Raw genomic sequence first — 19,458 nt, 5'->3', positions numbered from 1 at the left:
GGGATTATACTGTAGTTACGATTAATGTGAATGAAAAGAGCAATTTATCAAAGCTAATGCTTAATAAATTATTTGAAACCATGTGACAGTTCAAATAGAAATTTTTGGACTCAAATGCTGATTTCAATAGTTCATGTCACTTGAAAATGATGGCGATTCAAATGATTCTATATTAATTGATGAAAAGTTATTTTCAGCAGGTAACAAATTCAATAAAACGTAAACTATAGTTTTAAACAATTACATTTTTCTTGCTAGTTTATTTGTAAGGGGAAAAGAATACATTTTATTTCTTTAGCATAAGAAAAATAAGCTTTGCGACGGTTTTCATTTATTTTGACATTTTTGTATGCTAATGAGAAATTATTTCCATTTAATTATATTAAGGAAAAATAAAAATCTGACGTGGGCACTACATGACTTCCTTGCACGGCCTATTAAATTATGCACATTTTTTGCTGCATTTCATTAAAACTTATTTCCTCGAATATCATTAGAGATATATTTATCATTCAATTAATTCAGTTCTTACTTCACGACAAGGCAAAAATACATAAAAACTCGAAATAAATCAATTAAATTTGAAAAATATAGAAAATTATAAAAAAATTAAATACAATTATAAAACTTTAAAAATACAATTAAAACTAGAGTTTCTACACAAAAACAAGCAATTCGAATTGCGGGCAAGAAGGCAAATAAAAGAAAAGCTTACTTTTGATCACATTTAAAAAGACACTGAAGGTCAGAAACTGACTGAATTCACTATTCTGTTATGTTTTAAGAGTAAACAAATATAACTGCTCTGTTAGGCGTATACGAACTCAAACAATTTTTAATTTGTTCATAATGCTACGCCTATTTACATGCACGTTAAGTAAAAACATGACCGGAATACAAGAATAACATAATTAAATCATTTTTAAAGCAAAAAATGCTCAATATGCCAGCTTATAACAATAAAAAAAAACTGAGCTCAACCAGCCGGGTATCAGAGTGGATACATATATACTTTTAGTGCAGCCAATTATAATAAAAAAAGCAGTTGCCCTAATACATGTTATAGCACTCGTATGTACAGAATTTCGATGTTCTGATGCTACTTGTTTTTCAGGTATGCGAGATACATGCATACGTACCTACGTACAGACATCACGTAATCTCTTCTGAACCCATTTTAAATTCATTTTATAATCCCTTTTGGTAAAAAGAGTCTTTTATTCTGTCCTTACGTACAGATGTTACGCAAAAATATCGTTACATTTAATTCGATGGCTGTCAAAATGAATATTATCGTTGAAATATGATATCCAAATTTTTTCGCGATTACAATACTTCCCTTACTTCCTACAAGGAAGTAAAACGGCGTTTTTATCAATAGATTAATAATAAATAAGAGTAATCCTGCGAAATCTTTCAGCTAATTTCAACCATATATGCTTTGGAATAAGATAAAATAATTATAACACACACTTGATAGGATAAATAAAATTGTATACTTTGCAAAGTTCGTGATATTCCTGAAGATTTTATCTCCTACATAAAATCATTCTATTGGCAGGCTCATTCAAAATGCAGATTCATAAAAATAATATGCAACACAAATACATGTATTCATAAAATTCTATAAAGGAAAATTATGTGAATAGCTTCTGAAACAATCTCGGAATTCATTTTTTTAAAGCAATGTGGGATACGTTGACATTAAACCTCGTAGCAAAGACTGAATAAAATACTTCAACGTAGCAAGATAAAAAAATGTTAAGTAGTTCTAGTGGTAATAAGTGTTTAATTAAATTGCAGTAACTGATTAGATTGGGTTCACTTTCAATTAGAGTTGAACTGATGTATTGGCAATATGTTAAAAGCATTACTTTTTTTTAGCTTAAACGAGAACTACTTTAAGTTCATGAATGAAAATTCTGAACTTCTACGCCAAGAGAATGAATACATTAAAAGTTTTTTATGCTCTTAAAGTGATTATGAAAGCACGAGAAAATGTCTTCCTAAATTCAATTTTTGCCATGCATTAATTGAGATAAAATAAACGAAGTAAAATGTCGCACATGCATTTAAAAGGACTCAAATAAATAGTTACGCATTAAGTGGATGGAAAAATTAGGTTTCAAAGTTAACTAGAGATTTTTTTAGAAAAATCGACTGCAAAAGTTGTAATAAATAATGAATGACGATTATTGTGTATCATCCGAAAAATCGAAATATAATATATGTTATACTCAAACAAGAAAATAAGATATTAATGTTATTATAAAATTACATTTCTTGAACACATGTAAGTATGATATTATGCAATAACTTTTAAAAACTTTTTCTAAGATGCTTACAGAGGAATAATAAATTAGCAATTGTAAATTTGCTCACATTAATCATTTTCACTTTGCTTTAATTAATATAAAGGTATTCAAAAACCATTATTAAAAGCATCTTTTCAATTGAAACACAATGTTTGTAAATGTAGTTACGGCGCATAGTGCCAAGTATGAGAATTCCATGACTCGTATATCTTTTTTGGAATTAACATACCTTTACTATACACTCAAATCTGTTTTTGTGCGGGCTTTATTGTACGATTTTTTGTGCGGCATATGAATATTTCAATCAGTTGGAACATATTTGATGAAGTTATCAATAACAAAAATAGAAGCTTTTATCGGCCATTTAGTTTTTTAGATTTTCGATATGTAGTATTTCACCACATTACATATTCTATGATCGCATAATTTAATTGTTCAATACACAAGAATTTTCATGTAAATAAATTAAATGTGCAATAGCATATTGCTTTGGAATTCTTGCGTCGCAAAGCTAAAATTCCCCAAGGAGCTTCAATCTTGTATATCTGGCTAACGAGACGTATACAAGCCTCTAGTAAAAGAAATGATCACTGACTACACGGTAACTAAAACATGTCGACTCTAAACGAGTGAGAGGTAGTATCTTCAAGTGACGAAAGTGAGTTTGAGCCAGTTTACCACAAGAAAGTTAGCCTATCGTCAAACTACGAAGGATAATGGTTATAGGTTTTGAAATGTTTTGCATATGTAAATAAAAATATTTAAAAATGTTCGCATGTATATTTTCTAAATCAGATTCTAAAAGGTTTGACGAGATTCCAGTGTTTAGATTTCGTTTAAACACAATTCCTGGCTATTTAGTAAGATTTTTATTTATTTTATACTCGGGACTTTTCTATGCGGTGAATACAGACCGCATAAAATATACTTTTTAATTGTGTTGCGAAAACTAATCTTTATGGCTACGCGTGAAGTTCTGTGCGATTTTTATGCGATCCCTATCCACTGCACAAAAACAGGTTTGAGTGTACTGATGGAAAATGAAAGTCCAACAGCAAGAAGGAGTTGTAGTGGTAAACAAAAATTAGAAAGAGTATCTGCACATCTGAACGTTGATCCTTGTTCAAATTTCACGGTAGACGAATAGGTGTTACACTGGTAATGTCATTATGAGAGTTACACTAGTAACGCCATTAGGTTTTCTTCAGCCGCTGAATCGGGATAGAGCCTAGTGGGATCTGACAACCGAAGGTCTAGAATTCGAATTAGTGAGAAGGTATGGATGTTTGCAAATGTATAGTGACTTTGCGGCATGGGCGCAATTTAAATATATGGCTAACCGAAAGGCCTCCCGTGTGGCTTGGTTATAGGGTAAGAGGGGTTTGAGACCCTCACCCTATTCCCAACGTGCTGCCTTTCAAAATTCTGGTGGAACTGGGCAAAATCGTACTATCACCTCTATGGTGACCAAGGCTGTTGACAACGACGGACGTAATCTTGTACCCTTTGCCACGATAAATTTCGTGGGTTTGTTCTGATGATGCGGTCAGACAAGTGAGATTAGTCACAGCAACAACGTTTGTTTCAAATACTCGATGCAAATTTTGTGTGTTTATTTTATCTTCCGAATTGAGCAAAATCAGCAAGATTTGAGTCTAGAATGTATTTAAAGAGACAAAGAAGGCAGTATCAGTAACTTACTGAGTGAGAATGAGGCCGAGATAAAATACATTTTCTTTTTCCGATACTGCAGAAAGACTAGGCAGGGCTATGTCCACTACGCATGCGCATGCGTGTTGGCAGCAATTTTCACGTAACGTACTTTTACGCTTAGAGGACAGCCATCCTCTGGACTGAATCAGCACCTCTCCCATTAAAACCCACTAAAAGAACTAATTATGAGTTTGAGCTGCATGAATTACTACCTGGGTCTGTCCTTTAACGACAATACTTAGATGATGTAACTACGGAAGTTCTAACCCTTCAACTGTATAATTGATCTAGGTTTATAAATTGATAAAAGGGACATGCATTGTTAGTGCTACGAATTATTCCCTTTATGAAATGTATGACTTATTTCTGTTTTATGTGGAGAGGAAAGTACGTGTATTTTAATTAGTCATGAGAGATTAATCCGGGTACTGAATGTATTTATCTTCCGGAAAGAAGAAACTTAAGAATTAGGAAACAGAATAATAAATAAAATATAAAATACATACACACACACACATATATATATATATATATATATCAGATAAATCTGGGGGTATTAACCAGTAATATACTAGTTTGTTTACAAACGAATATATGCTAACTGAAAGTCATATTGCTGGAGCAATAAGGAAGGAAAACGCAAGGAAGAATGGCATCTAATTAATACCGGGAATGGATTTTTCATATACGCAGATAATTATCAATATTATATTGGGCAGGTTGGCATTATTATGGCTTGTAATCACAGCTTCTCAAGGAAGCTCGGTGTCTGGCAGCACACATGTAACCACTCAAAGGAAAGACGGCCCTATTTGCCGGATGTCTGTCACGCATCGCGTTAAATCTGCAGCAGTCTTTCGGCTGAGAGGGACACAGCAACCTGTAACAAAATGATTACGATACAGCTGCAAGCAAGTCTACACTAATTATAGTATAATTAGTGCTCCTTACGCTAATTACAGTATACTTAGTGTAGCAGGCATACCACTAATTATAAATCACAGCTATCTGAAACTGCTGTCATGTCAAGCTAGAGTTTACTGGAGGGCGAATTGGGGATCAGTTGTGTTCTCAGACGAGAGTTCACTGGAGGGCGAAGTGGGGATCTGTTTTGTTCTCAGACGAGAGTTATTTCAGTCTTGATGCTAGTTTTGAAGGAGCCTATGTGAGCGCTTGTAAGGAAGCTATCTGCAGGGTACACATACTGGACAAATACAAAGAGTAATGCTGTGCTTAGAAATTCCCTAAGACAGCAGGGGCAATCTCATTGCTATCCCACACACCTTGACAGCAAATCTATACATCAGACCGGTGACTAAACCGCTTGTGCTGCTATTTTTGAGTAATATTTCAGAGCGAATTTAGCAACAAGATAACACTCCTCGCTCCATCGCTGCTATCATCCAACTTGCTCTACAGAGTGTTTTGTCTTGAAATGCGTGATCAGTCATCTTTCTACCATTCAGCTCATATGGGGGGATGATTGAAAAACAAATCCTGCACCATTTACAACCAGCACGTACTATTGCTGATTTGACTGATCAAGCGCAACAACCATGAAATTCTATTCTACAAAATGAAATGTTGGTGTTGGTGTATTTAATTATGGCAAAGCACACGAGGGCTATCTGCCTAAAGGGAGGGATGCCTTTCGCGGAGGACTTTCTAAGGGAAACTGGCTCGTATACACGTTACACATGGGGAAAACCACGAAAACGCCCATGCAGCCAGCCCGTTCGCGGGATTCGAACCTCAGACCGAACTACCAGTGTTCAGCGTCTTTACCGCTCGGCCGCTGGTGGGCTACAAAATGAAATACGGCACCTGTACGACACAAGGCAATCTCGTTTGCATGCTTGCATTCAACATCGTAGCGACAGCCGTTATTAATGTACTACTATTTTACATCTGAAATATCTCTTCTCGCGCACACTTTTATCTGTGACCTTGGCATATTAATCAAATAAATACATTGTCTACACAAATTCTTTGTCTACATTTCATTCCTCTGAACTGAATTCTTCTTGGTGCTGGGATTTCGTTTTCCATCAGTGTTTGTACAGTAAAAGCATTTGAAATTACGCTACTTGATATGAATTAACTAACATATCTGAATGTATTTTAACTTTTGTAAAACTTTTAAAAAATATTACAGCAAGTTATTATTCTGTGCATGTTTCAATCGCTTTAATTTTTTTTTTTTTTTTTTATGTACTTAGATCTGTTAGCTCAACGTATCATCATTTTAACAGGGAAGCAAAAGGCAAGCTGTTTGTGTTTTTGTGTTCCCGATAAAAAAAAAAAAAAAAAAAAAAAAAAAAAAAAATGGTAACAGTATCGTTGTATACCTTATTGTCTACCAAACTCTTCAGTTTCAGATACAGTATCGTATTTAAATGATTTCTTTTTTATGTACTTGTTTTCTTAATGCAAGAATAATAGAACACGGGCCAGTAGATGAGATATATCTGTAAACGACGGATCATCTATGCGTAGAACATTCAAAGAAATGCTAACTCTAGCTCAAAACGATGTGAAAAATCTCATGAAATTCCAAAAAGAATTTCAACCGAACAGTTTAAAAATTGAAAAGCAAGAATTAAAAGACAAAATTTTTTAAAAAATTCTGAAAGCATTCACATTTTAATGTTGCACCAAAGATTTGTTAAGGATTTTTTTCTCTCGCTGAGCTCGTAGATTATCAATTTGCTTTTTGATTTACTTCTGCTAACATGTATATTTTGTCCTTTTAATTTTATTATTAAACGTCGTTAAGTAAAATACAACAGTAAAATTATAAAATATTTAACTGCAGCGTATGCTTTGAATTCTCGATATATTATTAAGCGTTGCTATTAAATTTTTTAGTCTTTTCTAAATTCATCATATAAATATCAGTTTTTTTAGTAAGATAACTTGCAGATCTTTTTATTATTCATTTCATATCTTTTTAATTTTACTTAATTAAACACCACTTTCTTCGCATTTACGCTACATAAATTCAACATCAAAATCATAAAATATTTAAAAACAGGCGTATTTTTAATATTCCAGATAGAGTATTAAGTGTTATCATGCACTTTTTATACTTGCTGTATTGTTTTATTAAAAATAATACATACCGATAACATAAAAAGTTATATGGATACAAATGTGAGAATTGATACTAATAGTACTTCTGATGCTACTAATCAATAATTTGAAATATGACGCTTTAATCATACGTGTAGATTTATTTCATTTTTAGCTTTTGCAACTTCGTTTATTTTCGAACATATTAAATAAAACTCGTTCAAGAAATAAAACTACAATTATAAAAGATTTTAGAAGAAAACAGAACATGACTCAAACTGGTACTTACCTCTCACAGTTAAAACTGTGTGGATCTGTTCTTGTCCTTTGCTGTTATTAACTACACAGATGTATTTTCCACTATCTTGAAGTGTTGCTCTGTGTATCATAAGTAAGCCTTCTTGCTCACTAAATCTACGATTTGCTGCGAATGTTGTCATTAAGTTTGAATCTTGTCTGTACCAGCGAACTGTGGGTACAGGATAGCCATGAGCCACGCATGGAAGTAAAATTGTTTCACCGTTATATCCTTGCACCTCTCTTCGCCAATGTACTATTCTAGGTTGGACGTGTGCATGGGGCTCTGCAAAGTAATTAAATTAATGTTAGATATTATAATATAAAGGTGATAGTATATATAAATTCTAAAAGTATGTAGAAGCATATTACAATATTTCTAACAAAAGTAATTTTTGGCAAAACCTTTAATAATATAAAAATTTAAATTCTCATTAAAAAGACTATTCATTAAAGTTTCCCACATATATTTATTGTTAAGATGCACAATTCAGTTATTTCGCAAAATACCTAGTTATTTCATGCAATAAATAATGAATTTAGTTAAAGAGTAAAAAAAAAAAAAATACTAGTGGATGATATTAGGAATTTTTCGTAGGCCTGGAATTCTACGTCCGATATTTTTTTTCTGTATAGTACACTTTCGTACAAGCCCTTTGGTAAAGTAATCAGAATCACCAATCACAATCCCTTTTGGGGCGACAAGCCGGTGCATTTCTGATGACGAACTCATCAGTCCTCAGGCGCTAATGAAACCAGACTCAGAGATATATGAGAAAAACTCGAACTCATATCATACAAGATCATGCACTCCCAAGTAATCGTGAGGTTCTTCTTTTACGTATCTCCACATATGACTTTTCGTACTCCCTCGAGTACGCGAAGTGTTTGGAGGCCACTGCCCTAGATGACAACCTGTAGTATATTGTTTTATCAAGATTGGAGATGTATTATTTTAACTATACAAGTTACGATTCATAATATTACTGTATAACTGTACATAACTATAATGTGCATAGTATCACTATATAACTCACTAAATTAAAAATTCAGATAGACATGAGGACTTACACCGCCTTCCCCGTAATGACAGCTAGCATCGCTAACCGCTACACCTATCAAGAAGACAAAACTAACTGTACCATAAAACTAAACTGTACCATAAAAGTCTTTTTTTTTTTTCAGCCATCTCGTATTCGCTTGCACGTGAAAGCACCACAGGGACAAAAATGAAGAATTTAATTTAATGGCAAAAATTCTGGTATACGTCACGCATAATGAAATACTTAATTGAAAGAAAATATAATTTGAATTTCCAGTGTGCTGCGTAATCATTTTGTTGTCTCTGGTTCAATTTAAATGCTGTAGTTATTACCAAAATCTTAAAATATGACTAGTGAAATAATTTGTTTTTTATATTATTGCGAAAGAAAGCTTTCTTAATAACGACATCCCTCGAGTAATATTAGAGTCAGTTAGCTTTAACCAAGCGAAAGTTTAAATATTAACTTAGGAATAATTCATTACATTTTATACTTCCTTTTTTCCTTTCTCCAACCCATCAAATATACCTCCAGGGTTCAATTTGCACAATTCTCTATTTTAAGAAAGAATAAAAATTTCTTTTCGATTTTGGTGTTTCAAAATTTTAATAAGTTACACTCTTGAGTACACATCGATTGATTATTTCCAGAAATTAAAACAAAACAGAGGTTTTGTTTTTTAATTTCAATATTTAAAATCTCAGTTTACGAAATAATTATAATTAGCTGATGCGCAAAGATAGAGATAGAAATAATATTTTCAGACATATTAAATTTTGAACTGAAAATTATTAAAGCTGCATACAGTGAAACTTAAGACAGTCGTCCACAGATCTGGACATTTTTAATTTACTGAGGATATAGTTACCGTTAAGAATATGACTGCCAACTCTCACCATTATTTAATTATCCGGAGAAATACAGGCCGTTTTTAGAGGTGATTTGTCAACGGAAGTTATATATATATATATGTAAGAAAAGTAAAAAAATATATGAAAGATAAATTAAGATTTAAATTATTAATAACCCTCCATCTGTATTCTAAAAACAGTAATCCTCCTTTTCATTGCGTCATATTAAGTCTAATCCGTGTCAAATAACTCGTACATAGCTCTGATGATGTAAATGGAACTAAAATCCACACACCCAATAATAATTTTAGAGCAGCATCCAATCAAATGCATTGAGAACCAACTCAGCCAGAATTCAGATTTCATCCTAACATAAGGCATTCGCTTGCTACTGCTCGGCCTAGCTGGACCGCTGTCTGCTGCTTCCGTCTTACTGCAAAGTTATCAAAAATGTAAACTTCTCGAAATAGGCACAAATAATGCTATTCAAGTTGTTTGTGGCCGCAACATATTTAATAAAATAAAATAAAGAGTTAATCTGCTTCAACTGCCAATTTCCTATTCGTTGTGAATCAGCATTTCAGCATTCTACATCATCAAAATTCTTGCTCTTCATTACAAAGTCAATATTCTGTGGAGCAGTCGTCATTGAAAACGAAAGTAATTAAGCTGTATTTCAGACGTCACTTCCACACGCTAACCAGTATCGGACACAGTCCCCCCCCCAAAAAAAAAAGGAACACCCTCTCCTTGTATGATTCATTTCTTACGCGTTCTGCCATGGAAAGCAGATAAGGCTTGTACGAACGCTAGAATTTTTTTTTCTTCACATACATAATACATATGCTTTTTGTGGGCTAATAATAATAATTTGTGTTCCTTACATATAGCAAGATGGATTACCCATTAATAAGGTAAGAACTTTCATTTTGTTTTATTTATCTGCTTGTCAGAAATAGCAAGTGTTTAGATAGTAAACAAATGAACCGCACGAACCTTCAACACATTCTACGTTTACAACCCCAATATTTCAAAGTCCTTTTTATTACATATGTATGTATAAATACAACGATTTTCATATAGAAATTGTTTTCGTTATTTTTGAGTTCAGATACTTGAGGGGATTGATACGAACTCATTTGTGACTAGTTCTGATGGTTATAATATTAAATATTATTATAAAATTGGAGCATAACGGTTTTAAGTCTTAAATGGACCAGAGGAACGAAACATGTATTCGGAACTCATTGATAGACCAAATTTAAAATTTCAAACACACTCTTCTTGATAAGTTCTGTCTGAAACATTAAACAAGGGAGATTAATAACTTTTCCTTCTGTCAAACATTGCAACAATTTTTGGCCAAGTTTCTAGAGTACTTTCAATATAAATTTAATAATTTTACTTAATTTTTAATACACTGCTAATTTGTTTAATTCATATTTTTCCATACACAGGGATTATGCTATGATTTCACCACTTATTCACTAGCTAAGATAATTAGGACTTTTCAAATTTTACCTTGAATTTATGTGTATTCACATTTTTCCTTCACCCAGAAAATGATTATTTATATATGTATTTCCCTGAAATTTTTCCGCATGATGTCATCCCTTCTCTTACAGATGTCCCTCATGCAGTTTGCCGTCATCCAAATAACCGAATCCGTCATAAATAGGAGGGAAAAATCAATAAATCACTAAATCACAGCAATTGAATAAAGGCGAAAAACATTTAAATAGTACCGAACTGAATATTAAAAAATAAAGAATTTATTAAAATCTGACAGCTTTTATATTAGGCCAAAACGGGGTGTTTTTTGTTTACAGACACATACACGTTTCGAGAGCCTTTTGGTCTAACGCCATATTGGACTAGAAATATTTAAAATCAGCATATTTTTAGAATTTCCGATAGACAGTCTCGCGCTCTGGAAATAAAAATATTTTATTCCGTACAGTGTTGCCACTGCTTGCTATGATATTATTCAGTTTGTTAATCAAAATTTCGTTAAAGATTTACAGAGTATGAAAATAGACAGTGAAACAAATTCAGGCTTCCAGGTGCAGAGCTATGTTATTTAAAATTTAATGACTCTATTTTTTGATGATATTAATTTGATGATTTTTTGACAATGCGAGAAACGTACATACATTCATGTAGATTCTTAATTATTTAGTTTTTTTAAAATTATATTAGAGGGAGATATTATTTGGTGGCAACAATTTTAAAAGAGTTATAACTGTTTATAGTGATACGACACGAAATGTCGTTTCGAGACAAATAGCCCTCCTGGATTAACGCCCATTTTGGCTAATTATTAAAACAAACGAAATATGAATATAGCAAATTTTCTAAACGGCAAACCTATGGCAGCTGAATGCTAACAGCAGATAGGAACGGACTTCGTAGGTAACATAAAAAATTGTAACAATTATTCGTGACATTAAAATATTAATTTAAGTAACGTTTAATGATAATATTAAGTTTTATACATTAACTAAAAAGTTAATAAATTCTTGTGTGTAAGTTTACGTGAGTAATGCAGCACTGTAACAGTGACTGACATTTACTTTAGTGAAACACTAAGTATTGTCTTCAAAAAAGTCAACAATATTTTTTTAAAATTTTTCTTGTGATATATTTGTTCTCATTCGAATGCATACAAATATGTGTTTGGTGGTGTGTTGGTGTATTTAATTATGGCAAAGCACACTAGGGCTATCTGCCTAAGAGGAGGGATGCCTTCCGTGGAGGACTTTCTAAGGCAAACTGGCTCGTAAACACGTTACACATAGGGAAAACCACGAAAACACCCAAGCAGCCAGCCCGTTCGCGGGATTCGAACCTCGGACCGAACTACCATTGTTCAGCGACTTTACCGCTAGGCCGCTGGTGGGCCTAAATATGTGTTTGAGAGTGTTACTTTATTTGGTAATGGAAAAGCTTTAGTTAAAAAAATATTAACGAAAAGAAAAATTATACATTTTAACATTTTATTTAAATTCTTGTAATTCTTGTAATCCTTAGGTATGTTTATTAAATACTTTAGTTGTAAAATGTTACATGACTATTAATCAATACTCACTAATATGCTGTTCATTTTATTGCAAAAAAAGTATTAACTTCATTCCATTAAAATGTTTCCAAAGACTATTTAAAATCAGGCTAATATTAAGCGGACTGAAGTAAAAATAGATACGTAACTGTCGTACAGAACAATTTCATTCGCAAAGATACAAAATAGCAAGGGACTTGTCAAATAGCTTAATTATAATAAAAGCAACCATTAGCAAATGTAATAAAACATAAAAGTCACCATCGTAATTACGCGGACTTTTATTTGGTAAAAACCGACGATAAACGCCTTCCTATTTTATTGCTCATTTTTCATCCAACTCATTTTGTCAGTTGACATATTTTTTTTTTCATATTTTCCTTTCAATTACGTTTGGAAGCATCATCACGAAACATTAAAATTTCCTGAATAGTCTTTAGGTGTTTTTGCTGTTGATCATATGAGATATGAAATTATATCAGATGATGGCATTTTTTATTCTGTCACCCTATACGTCTTTATCAGTATGTTACCGTTTTAAGTAAAGTTTATTTCAGTATATTTACCAACAGTTATTTGCTTAATTCCTTCCGTTTTCCTTTGTAAATATTGTTCTTTTCTCTTTTCATCCTCATTACTAATTTATCTTCAACAGTTACTTAGTTAATTTTATGTTTCTTACATTTTTATTGATAACTGTTTCATACAATATTATATAAAGGTATACAGATATTCCAAATGGTATTAGTATTGACCTTCTGGGGTTTAATGATGATCAATATGTTGTTAATTAAGGGTCGATATTCAAATAAGCATAAACAATTGATCGGCATCATAAAGCTCCCATTAATCGCCAAAAAATTATTAATAAGATTGTAACTTAATAATTTATTGATATAGAGCTATACATATCATATAGTAATGAAAAAAATCATATAACATAATATTAAGAAAAAAAAATTTAAATGTTTTCATATATTTTAAAAGTCAGTAATATTTTTATAAATATAACTTTTTATACAATAAGCACAACATAAAAAAGTAAAACGTAGAAAATGCAAGAAAATACTACAAAAATATGCGAATTACTCAAAACGTCCCTAGAAAGTACATAGTGTTATAGACAAGAAGCTTTAATAAAAAATAGTTTTTCTTGCAAGGCATTGAAAATTTGGATATGCTAGCATGTCTCATACAAATGCTGAACTGAACTGTAATTGACCCAGATATTATTATGCAAGAAGATGTGATTACACTTATGGTGGATATTCATTTAAGTTTCGTTCGTGAATAGAAAGAACCCATCTGTTCGGTCAATTCACATAGAGGTCTTCCTGAGTGGAAGATAAAATATTGAAAATAGAATTTCAGATTTTAACTCCTTTCAGTTTTTGTTTATTGCCCCCCCCCAGCTAGCGTAATGGTTACTAATGCTGACTTCCGTACCGCTAGGGCCGGATTTAAATCTTGGAGAAGGCATGGATGGCTATAAATGTAAAGTGTCTGTGCGACAAGAGACACTCATAGTACACGGCAAGCTAAAAGTTCAATCGAAAGGTTTGTGGTAGGGAAAGACGGAATGGAATGATTTCGTAGATCGCAACAATATTTTATAATGGTACACTATAACTCCAAGAGCTCTCAAGAATTTTAATCCATGCTTAGACCTTATCAGTAGTCAATAAATTCATAAAGTCATTAATTTCATTTCATTTTAACAAGAGCTTTTGGTCAAAATAATTACAGTATATTAATAATGCTGTATTTTATTTAAAATATGTATTATCTTTGTGCTTATTTGAAATAAATATTTTAGTAGTTAGTCTTTGATTATATTTCCTAATTTAATTTATTGTGATTAATAAGCTTTATACTTTTAATAAAATTCAAATTTAAAATACATTGCGGAACAACCGAGTATTATTTGTTCTGAAAGAGAAGGTAGTGGACTACGATTGGAAAAACTCATTAAGGGTTACGCGAAGCAGTAAAGGTCAAAAGCTTGAAATGAATCATTAAAAACACTTTTCTCATAAATAAATACATAAAAAATGAAAAATGAAACTGTTCGATAATACAAGTTAATCATAAAAGCTGTGTTAAAGGATTAATAATTCAGAGGCTTCCTTTAGGCAGAAAAGGAAAGGTTTTATTTTAAATACACAAGGGAAAATTAAAAAAAAAAAGCATGAAGACATTGCGCAATAAAAAATAACCAAAAGCAATTATTGGTGCTCAGAAATCAACGTATAGCAGACCGATTCCACCAGTCAGACTTTGTAAAGTTTTGCAATATACCGGTAAGCTACATATGTTTTACATAGTACATTAACATCTGAATTTCAAGTGAAACTGGCTCATATCCATATAGGGAAAACCACGAAAGCGTCAATGCATCCAGCCCGTTCTCCGAGACTCTAATCACAAACTGAACTGCCAGTGTTCAGCGCTTTATACCGCTCGGCCACTGCTCGGCTGAGCATTCGATCTTGAGAAGCAATTCTCTTATTTCTTAGGTCTTGCCTGAACAACATTAAAGCAACAATTTCGTGACTTTTAAATTGTTCCCAGAGGGCAGAAATGGTACTTACGGAAAATCCTGTCGACTAAGACAAGAGAAGGCGCCAATCGCGCCAAACGAAAAAAAAAAAAAAAATACGAAATACAAGAAAAAAGTTCTATTCTTAGGTTTCTTTCAAATATATTATATTATCATTTATTTATACTTAATTTTTTATTAAAAAATTCCTTTATTTTTATTAAGGAGATATACTGTAAAAGCAATTATTTTCGCTAGGTTTTATTACTTAGGTTATTTCGTTAGGTTCGCAAGGTTTATTTATCATTATTTCACTAGGTTTAGCAATTATTTTCGCATTTTTATTTGAAAATGCTTGATACAGTGAAAAAAAGGAGTTTTTACTCAAGAATAGTAGCTAACACTTGTAATAAATGTAACACCAAACTCGGAGTGTTTGAAGAAGACTTTTCCATTTTTGGCGAACAATCGTCTAGTTTGGCATCTTTTCTTTAATAGGAAAAATTAGTCCACAGGCTTTTCTGTAAGTACCGCAGAAATTATATGTTTTGAAATACTCAGCCATTTTGCCACTTTTATAAATATCATATTTCCGAACGGTCAACAAAAGTATAATTAAATTTTTTTTTCAAAAGATATTTCATCTGCATTAAAAGTAATTTGGTTTGGTTTATTTAATTATGGCAAAGCACACTGGGGCTATCTGCCTAAAGGACAGGATGCCTTCATGGAGGACTTTCTAAGAGGAACTGGCTCGTATACACGTTACACATGGAGAAAACCACGAAAACGCCCATGCAGCAGCCCGTTTGCTGGATTCGAGCCTCGGACCGAACTACCAGTGTTCAGCGACTTTACCGCTCGGCCTCTGGTAGGTCCATTAAAACTAATATTGTCTCGATAAACGCAGAAATCGAAACAGAAACTTAGTAAGTTTTCAGAGAAACTTGTTTTGCATGAAATTCTTGCAATAACTTGCATTTCAAAAAAGTATTGGATTATGGCAAACTAGGTTTGTTTTTCGCTCATGCCGTAAAAATATATACATTATTTTTTCAGAAAATATCCTTAATTTTATGGACAAAAAGGTAACACTGGAAACACCATTGTATTTATTACATGTTTATGAGAATTTTCGAACGAGGTACCATTTAAAAATCGATAAATGCTTTAAATCTAACCTACATCATGTTAAAATTTTTAAATAAACTAATAAATACACATAAATCATATAATGGATTGCTATGGCTTTGGCTTTCTAATATACATATATATATATATGTGGGAAATCATACCGTCCAATGCTGAATGAGAATTGCCCGTTATGACGTCATCAGTATAGCATCACCCAGCGCAGTAAGAATCATCCCAGACAGCGCTGAGACCTGGTCGAGAGTGGAGGGCAGACGTGAGCAGACGGCTCACACGTCTTCAAGAGTTTATAAAAGGACTGTTGGTGCATCTAAATTTAATCCTGCATACCGTTAACTTCATCTTTATATACTTTTTTTATTTACTTTTATTTCTTTCTATTAAATAAACCATTTAAATATTACTTCGTGATCTCATGCTGTGAATCAAGTCAAATTCTACAAAAAAATATGGCGACCAACCGTGCGGCCTCGAATTCCAAAATGTGCGAGTAGTAGAACTGTGCTTTGAACTGTGAACTGAGTGAACTGTTGTCACAAGTTATTCGATTTATTGGATTACTCGTATAAAGTGTGGATTACCCAATTGACGACGATCATCTGTCGGGTGAGTACAAAACTTTCTTTCCAATATGAAGTTAGTAGAAATTCCAGAATTGGAAGCAGCTTTAAAGAACAGTAAAAGTTCTGAAATCAAAAGTTTGCATAAGTTTATTTTTAATACTGATGGAGATCGAGATAACCGAAAAAGATTACGTGAATTTTCTGGCTTTATATTTAAACCAGATTCCGAAGAATTTAGTAAGAAAATAGATGCAGTGCAGAATAGTTTTACTTTGAATGAGTTAATTAAAATTTGCAATGTACTGTGCATAAATTCAGAAGGTTCAAAAACGGAAGTCGTAACCCGAATTGTCTCTTTCCTATGTGATTTATCTGTATTATTTGAAAATATTTTGCATGAAGAAAATAGTGATATTGAAGATGAAACTATTAATAAATTTTCTGAAGTAATGCTTGATGATAATCAAAGAGACAATCCTGGTTTTAACGAGTCTCAAGTAAATAACAGTATGCAGCTTCCAATTCAAGATCATTTTAAACCTCATCTTAGTTTTTCTGATATTGAAAGTATTGTTAATCCTTTTTCTGGTAATGCATATGAAAATGTTGATAAATGGATTGATGAATTTGAAGATGTTATAAATTCTTTGAAATTAAGTGATTTGCATAAATTAGTTTTTGCTAAAAGATCATTAAAAGGTAAAGCGAAACTATTTATTCAGAGTGAACCTAAAGTTAATGACTGGTGTAAGTTAAAAAAGCTTTTGAAATCTGAATATGGTAAAGCTTTTAATTCTGCTGAGTTGCATGAAATGTTATGTAAACGTAAATTAATGCCTAATGAATCTTTAGATGAGTATTTTTTGAAAATGAAAGAAATGTGTTCGCGAGGTAACATTGAAGATGCTTCATTAATTAAATATGTTATTGATGGTATTCCCGATTCTGTGGTTAGGAAAACTATACTATATGGTTGCGGAACAATATCTGAATTTAAACAAAGGCTTAAAATTTATGATAAGATGAGATCGGACAATGATAAGTTTAAAAATCCGAAACCGAAAGTAGACACTCAAGTTAAAGATAGAAGTAAGCTTTCGTCATCAAACCGAAATCAATCTAACGTTAATAAGGTCAAATGTTTTAATTGCCAGGAATTTGGGCATTATTCTAAGCATTGTGTAAACAAATCGAAGGGTGTAAAATGTATAAAATGTAAGAAGTTCGGGCATTATTCAACGGACTGTCCAGATCAGACCACCGAGACACATCAAGCAGCTTTATTACAACGAATTTGTGACAAGGATAGAATTATGAAGACTGTAGAAATAAATAATTATTTAGTTGATAGTCTAGTTGACACTGGTTCAGATGTAACGATATGCAGCGTAGAGTTACACAAGCAGATTGGTTCTCCTAATTTAAATTGTAGCGATATCACATTAAACGGAATTGAATCAAAGCAAACGTACCCCATCGGCTTTTTCATGTCTGATATTTCAATTGATAGTTTTTTACTTCGTACGAAAATTTATGTTGTTAAGTCATTATGTAATCAAATTGTATTAGGTTTGGATGTATTGAGTCAGTTTAACTTCTCTTATACCGAGAATGGCCTTCAAATAATTTCTCATCGGAATAAAAGTAATGTAAACTTGATAACTGCTGAGTCATCTCGAAATTCTAACGTTCGTTGCGTTATGGGAAATTTGAATATTGCTGTCTCATTGAAGAATGCTTATGATCCTTCGCGATCGTCTGGCGTCTCTGTTAATGTAAACAAAAGTCCCGAAAGCGGAAGTAGCGCGACGTTTAATTACCTTTCACATCTGGTGAATGCTATTTCTGTCAACGAGATTGATTTATCGCATATTTCGAATGTAGAACATAAAGAAAGACTGTGTAATTTAATTAATTCATACCAGCCTCGGAAAAATAGACAATCTGACTTCAAGATGCAAATAAATTTATGCGATGATATTCCTGTCTGTCAAAATAGAAGATACATGTCTTTCGCGGAACAAAAAATTGTTGACGATCAAATTAAGGAATGGTTGAAAGAGGGCATAATAAAGCCTAGCAATTCTAATTATTCGGCGCCTATTGTGTTATGTAACAAGCGTCATAATTCGAAATGTTTATGTATAGATTATCGGAAATTAAATAAGAAGATTATTAAAGACAAATTTCGACTGCCTTTAATTCCGGAAGTACTTGATCGCTTAGAACAGTCAAAAGTCTTCACGACACTAGATTTGAAAAATGGCTTTTTCCATGTAGACATAGACGAAAATTGCACCAAATATACCGCATTTGTAACAGATAATGGTATCTACGAATTTCTTAAAGCTCCTTTTGGTTTATGTATTAGTCCAAATGTTTTTCAAAGGTATATTTATTCAGTATTTCGTGACTTGCTAAATGAGGGTATACTAATTATTTATATGGATGATATAGTCATACCGGCTAATGATGAAGTTGAATGTTTAGACAAATTAGAAAGAGTACTCAAAACTGCTTCGGAGTATGGATTACAACTAAATTTCAAAAAGTGCCAATTCTTAAAACGTAAAATTGAATTTTTGGGACATGTAATTGAAAACGGAACTATTCGACCATCACCTTCCAAAACTGTTGCTGTTCGAAACTTTCCACAACCGCGTAACTGTAAACAACTACAAAGCTTTTTAGGACTAACGGGATATTTTCGTAAATTCATTCCTCAGTATGCTAAAATAGCTAAACCTCTTAGTGACTTACTTAGAAAAGGTATTGGTTTTAAGTTCGATTCCGAACAACAGGAAGCTTTTTGCAGATTAAAAGAAATTCTCTCTCAGGCACCTGTTCTACACATA

General features: G+C 32.4%; 1 protein-coding gene across 1 annotated transcript in view; it reads right to left on the bottom strand.

Moving 5' to 3' along the window:
- Nucleotides 1–19,458, bottom strand: part of LOC118181428 (cell adhesion molecule Dscam1-like) — a 666,362-nt gene that overhangs the window by 307,424 nt on the left and 339,480 nt on the right. The window contains exon 5 of the mRNA XM_085823330.1: nucleotides 7,390–7,683. Within this exon, the coding sequence (XP_085679456.1) occupies nucleotides 7,390–7,683 (294 nt within the window). The remainder of the gene's footprint in view (nucleotides 1–7,389; nucleotides 7,684–19,458) is intronic.

Source organism: Stegodyphus dumicola, chromosome 9 (assembly GCF_044657685.1).
Source record: "Stegodyphus dumicola isolate Sdum_Otavi_A_Nest chromosome 9, ASM4465768v1".
In the NCBI taxonomy this organism is placed as follows: Eukaryota; Metazoa; Arthropoda; class Arachnida; order Araneae; family Eresidae; genus Stegodyphus; species Stegodyphus dumicola.
The sequence above is the reverse complement of the archived record's forward strand: the minus strand, read 5'-3'. Positions and strand labels throughout refer to the sequence as shown.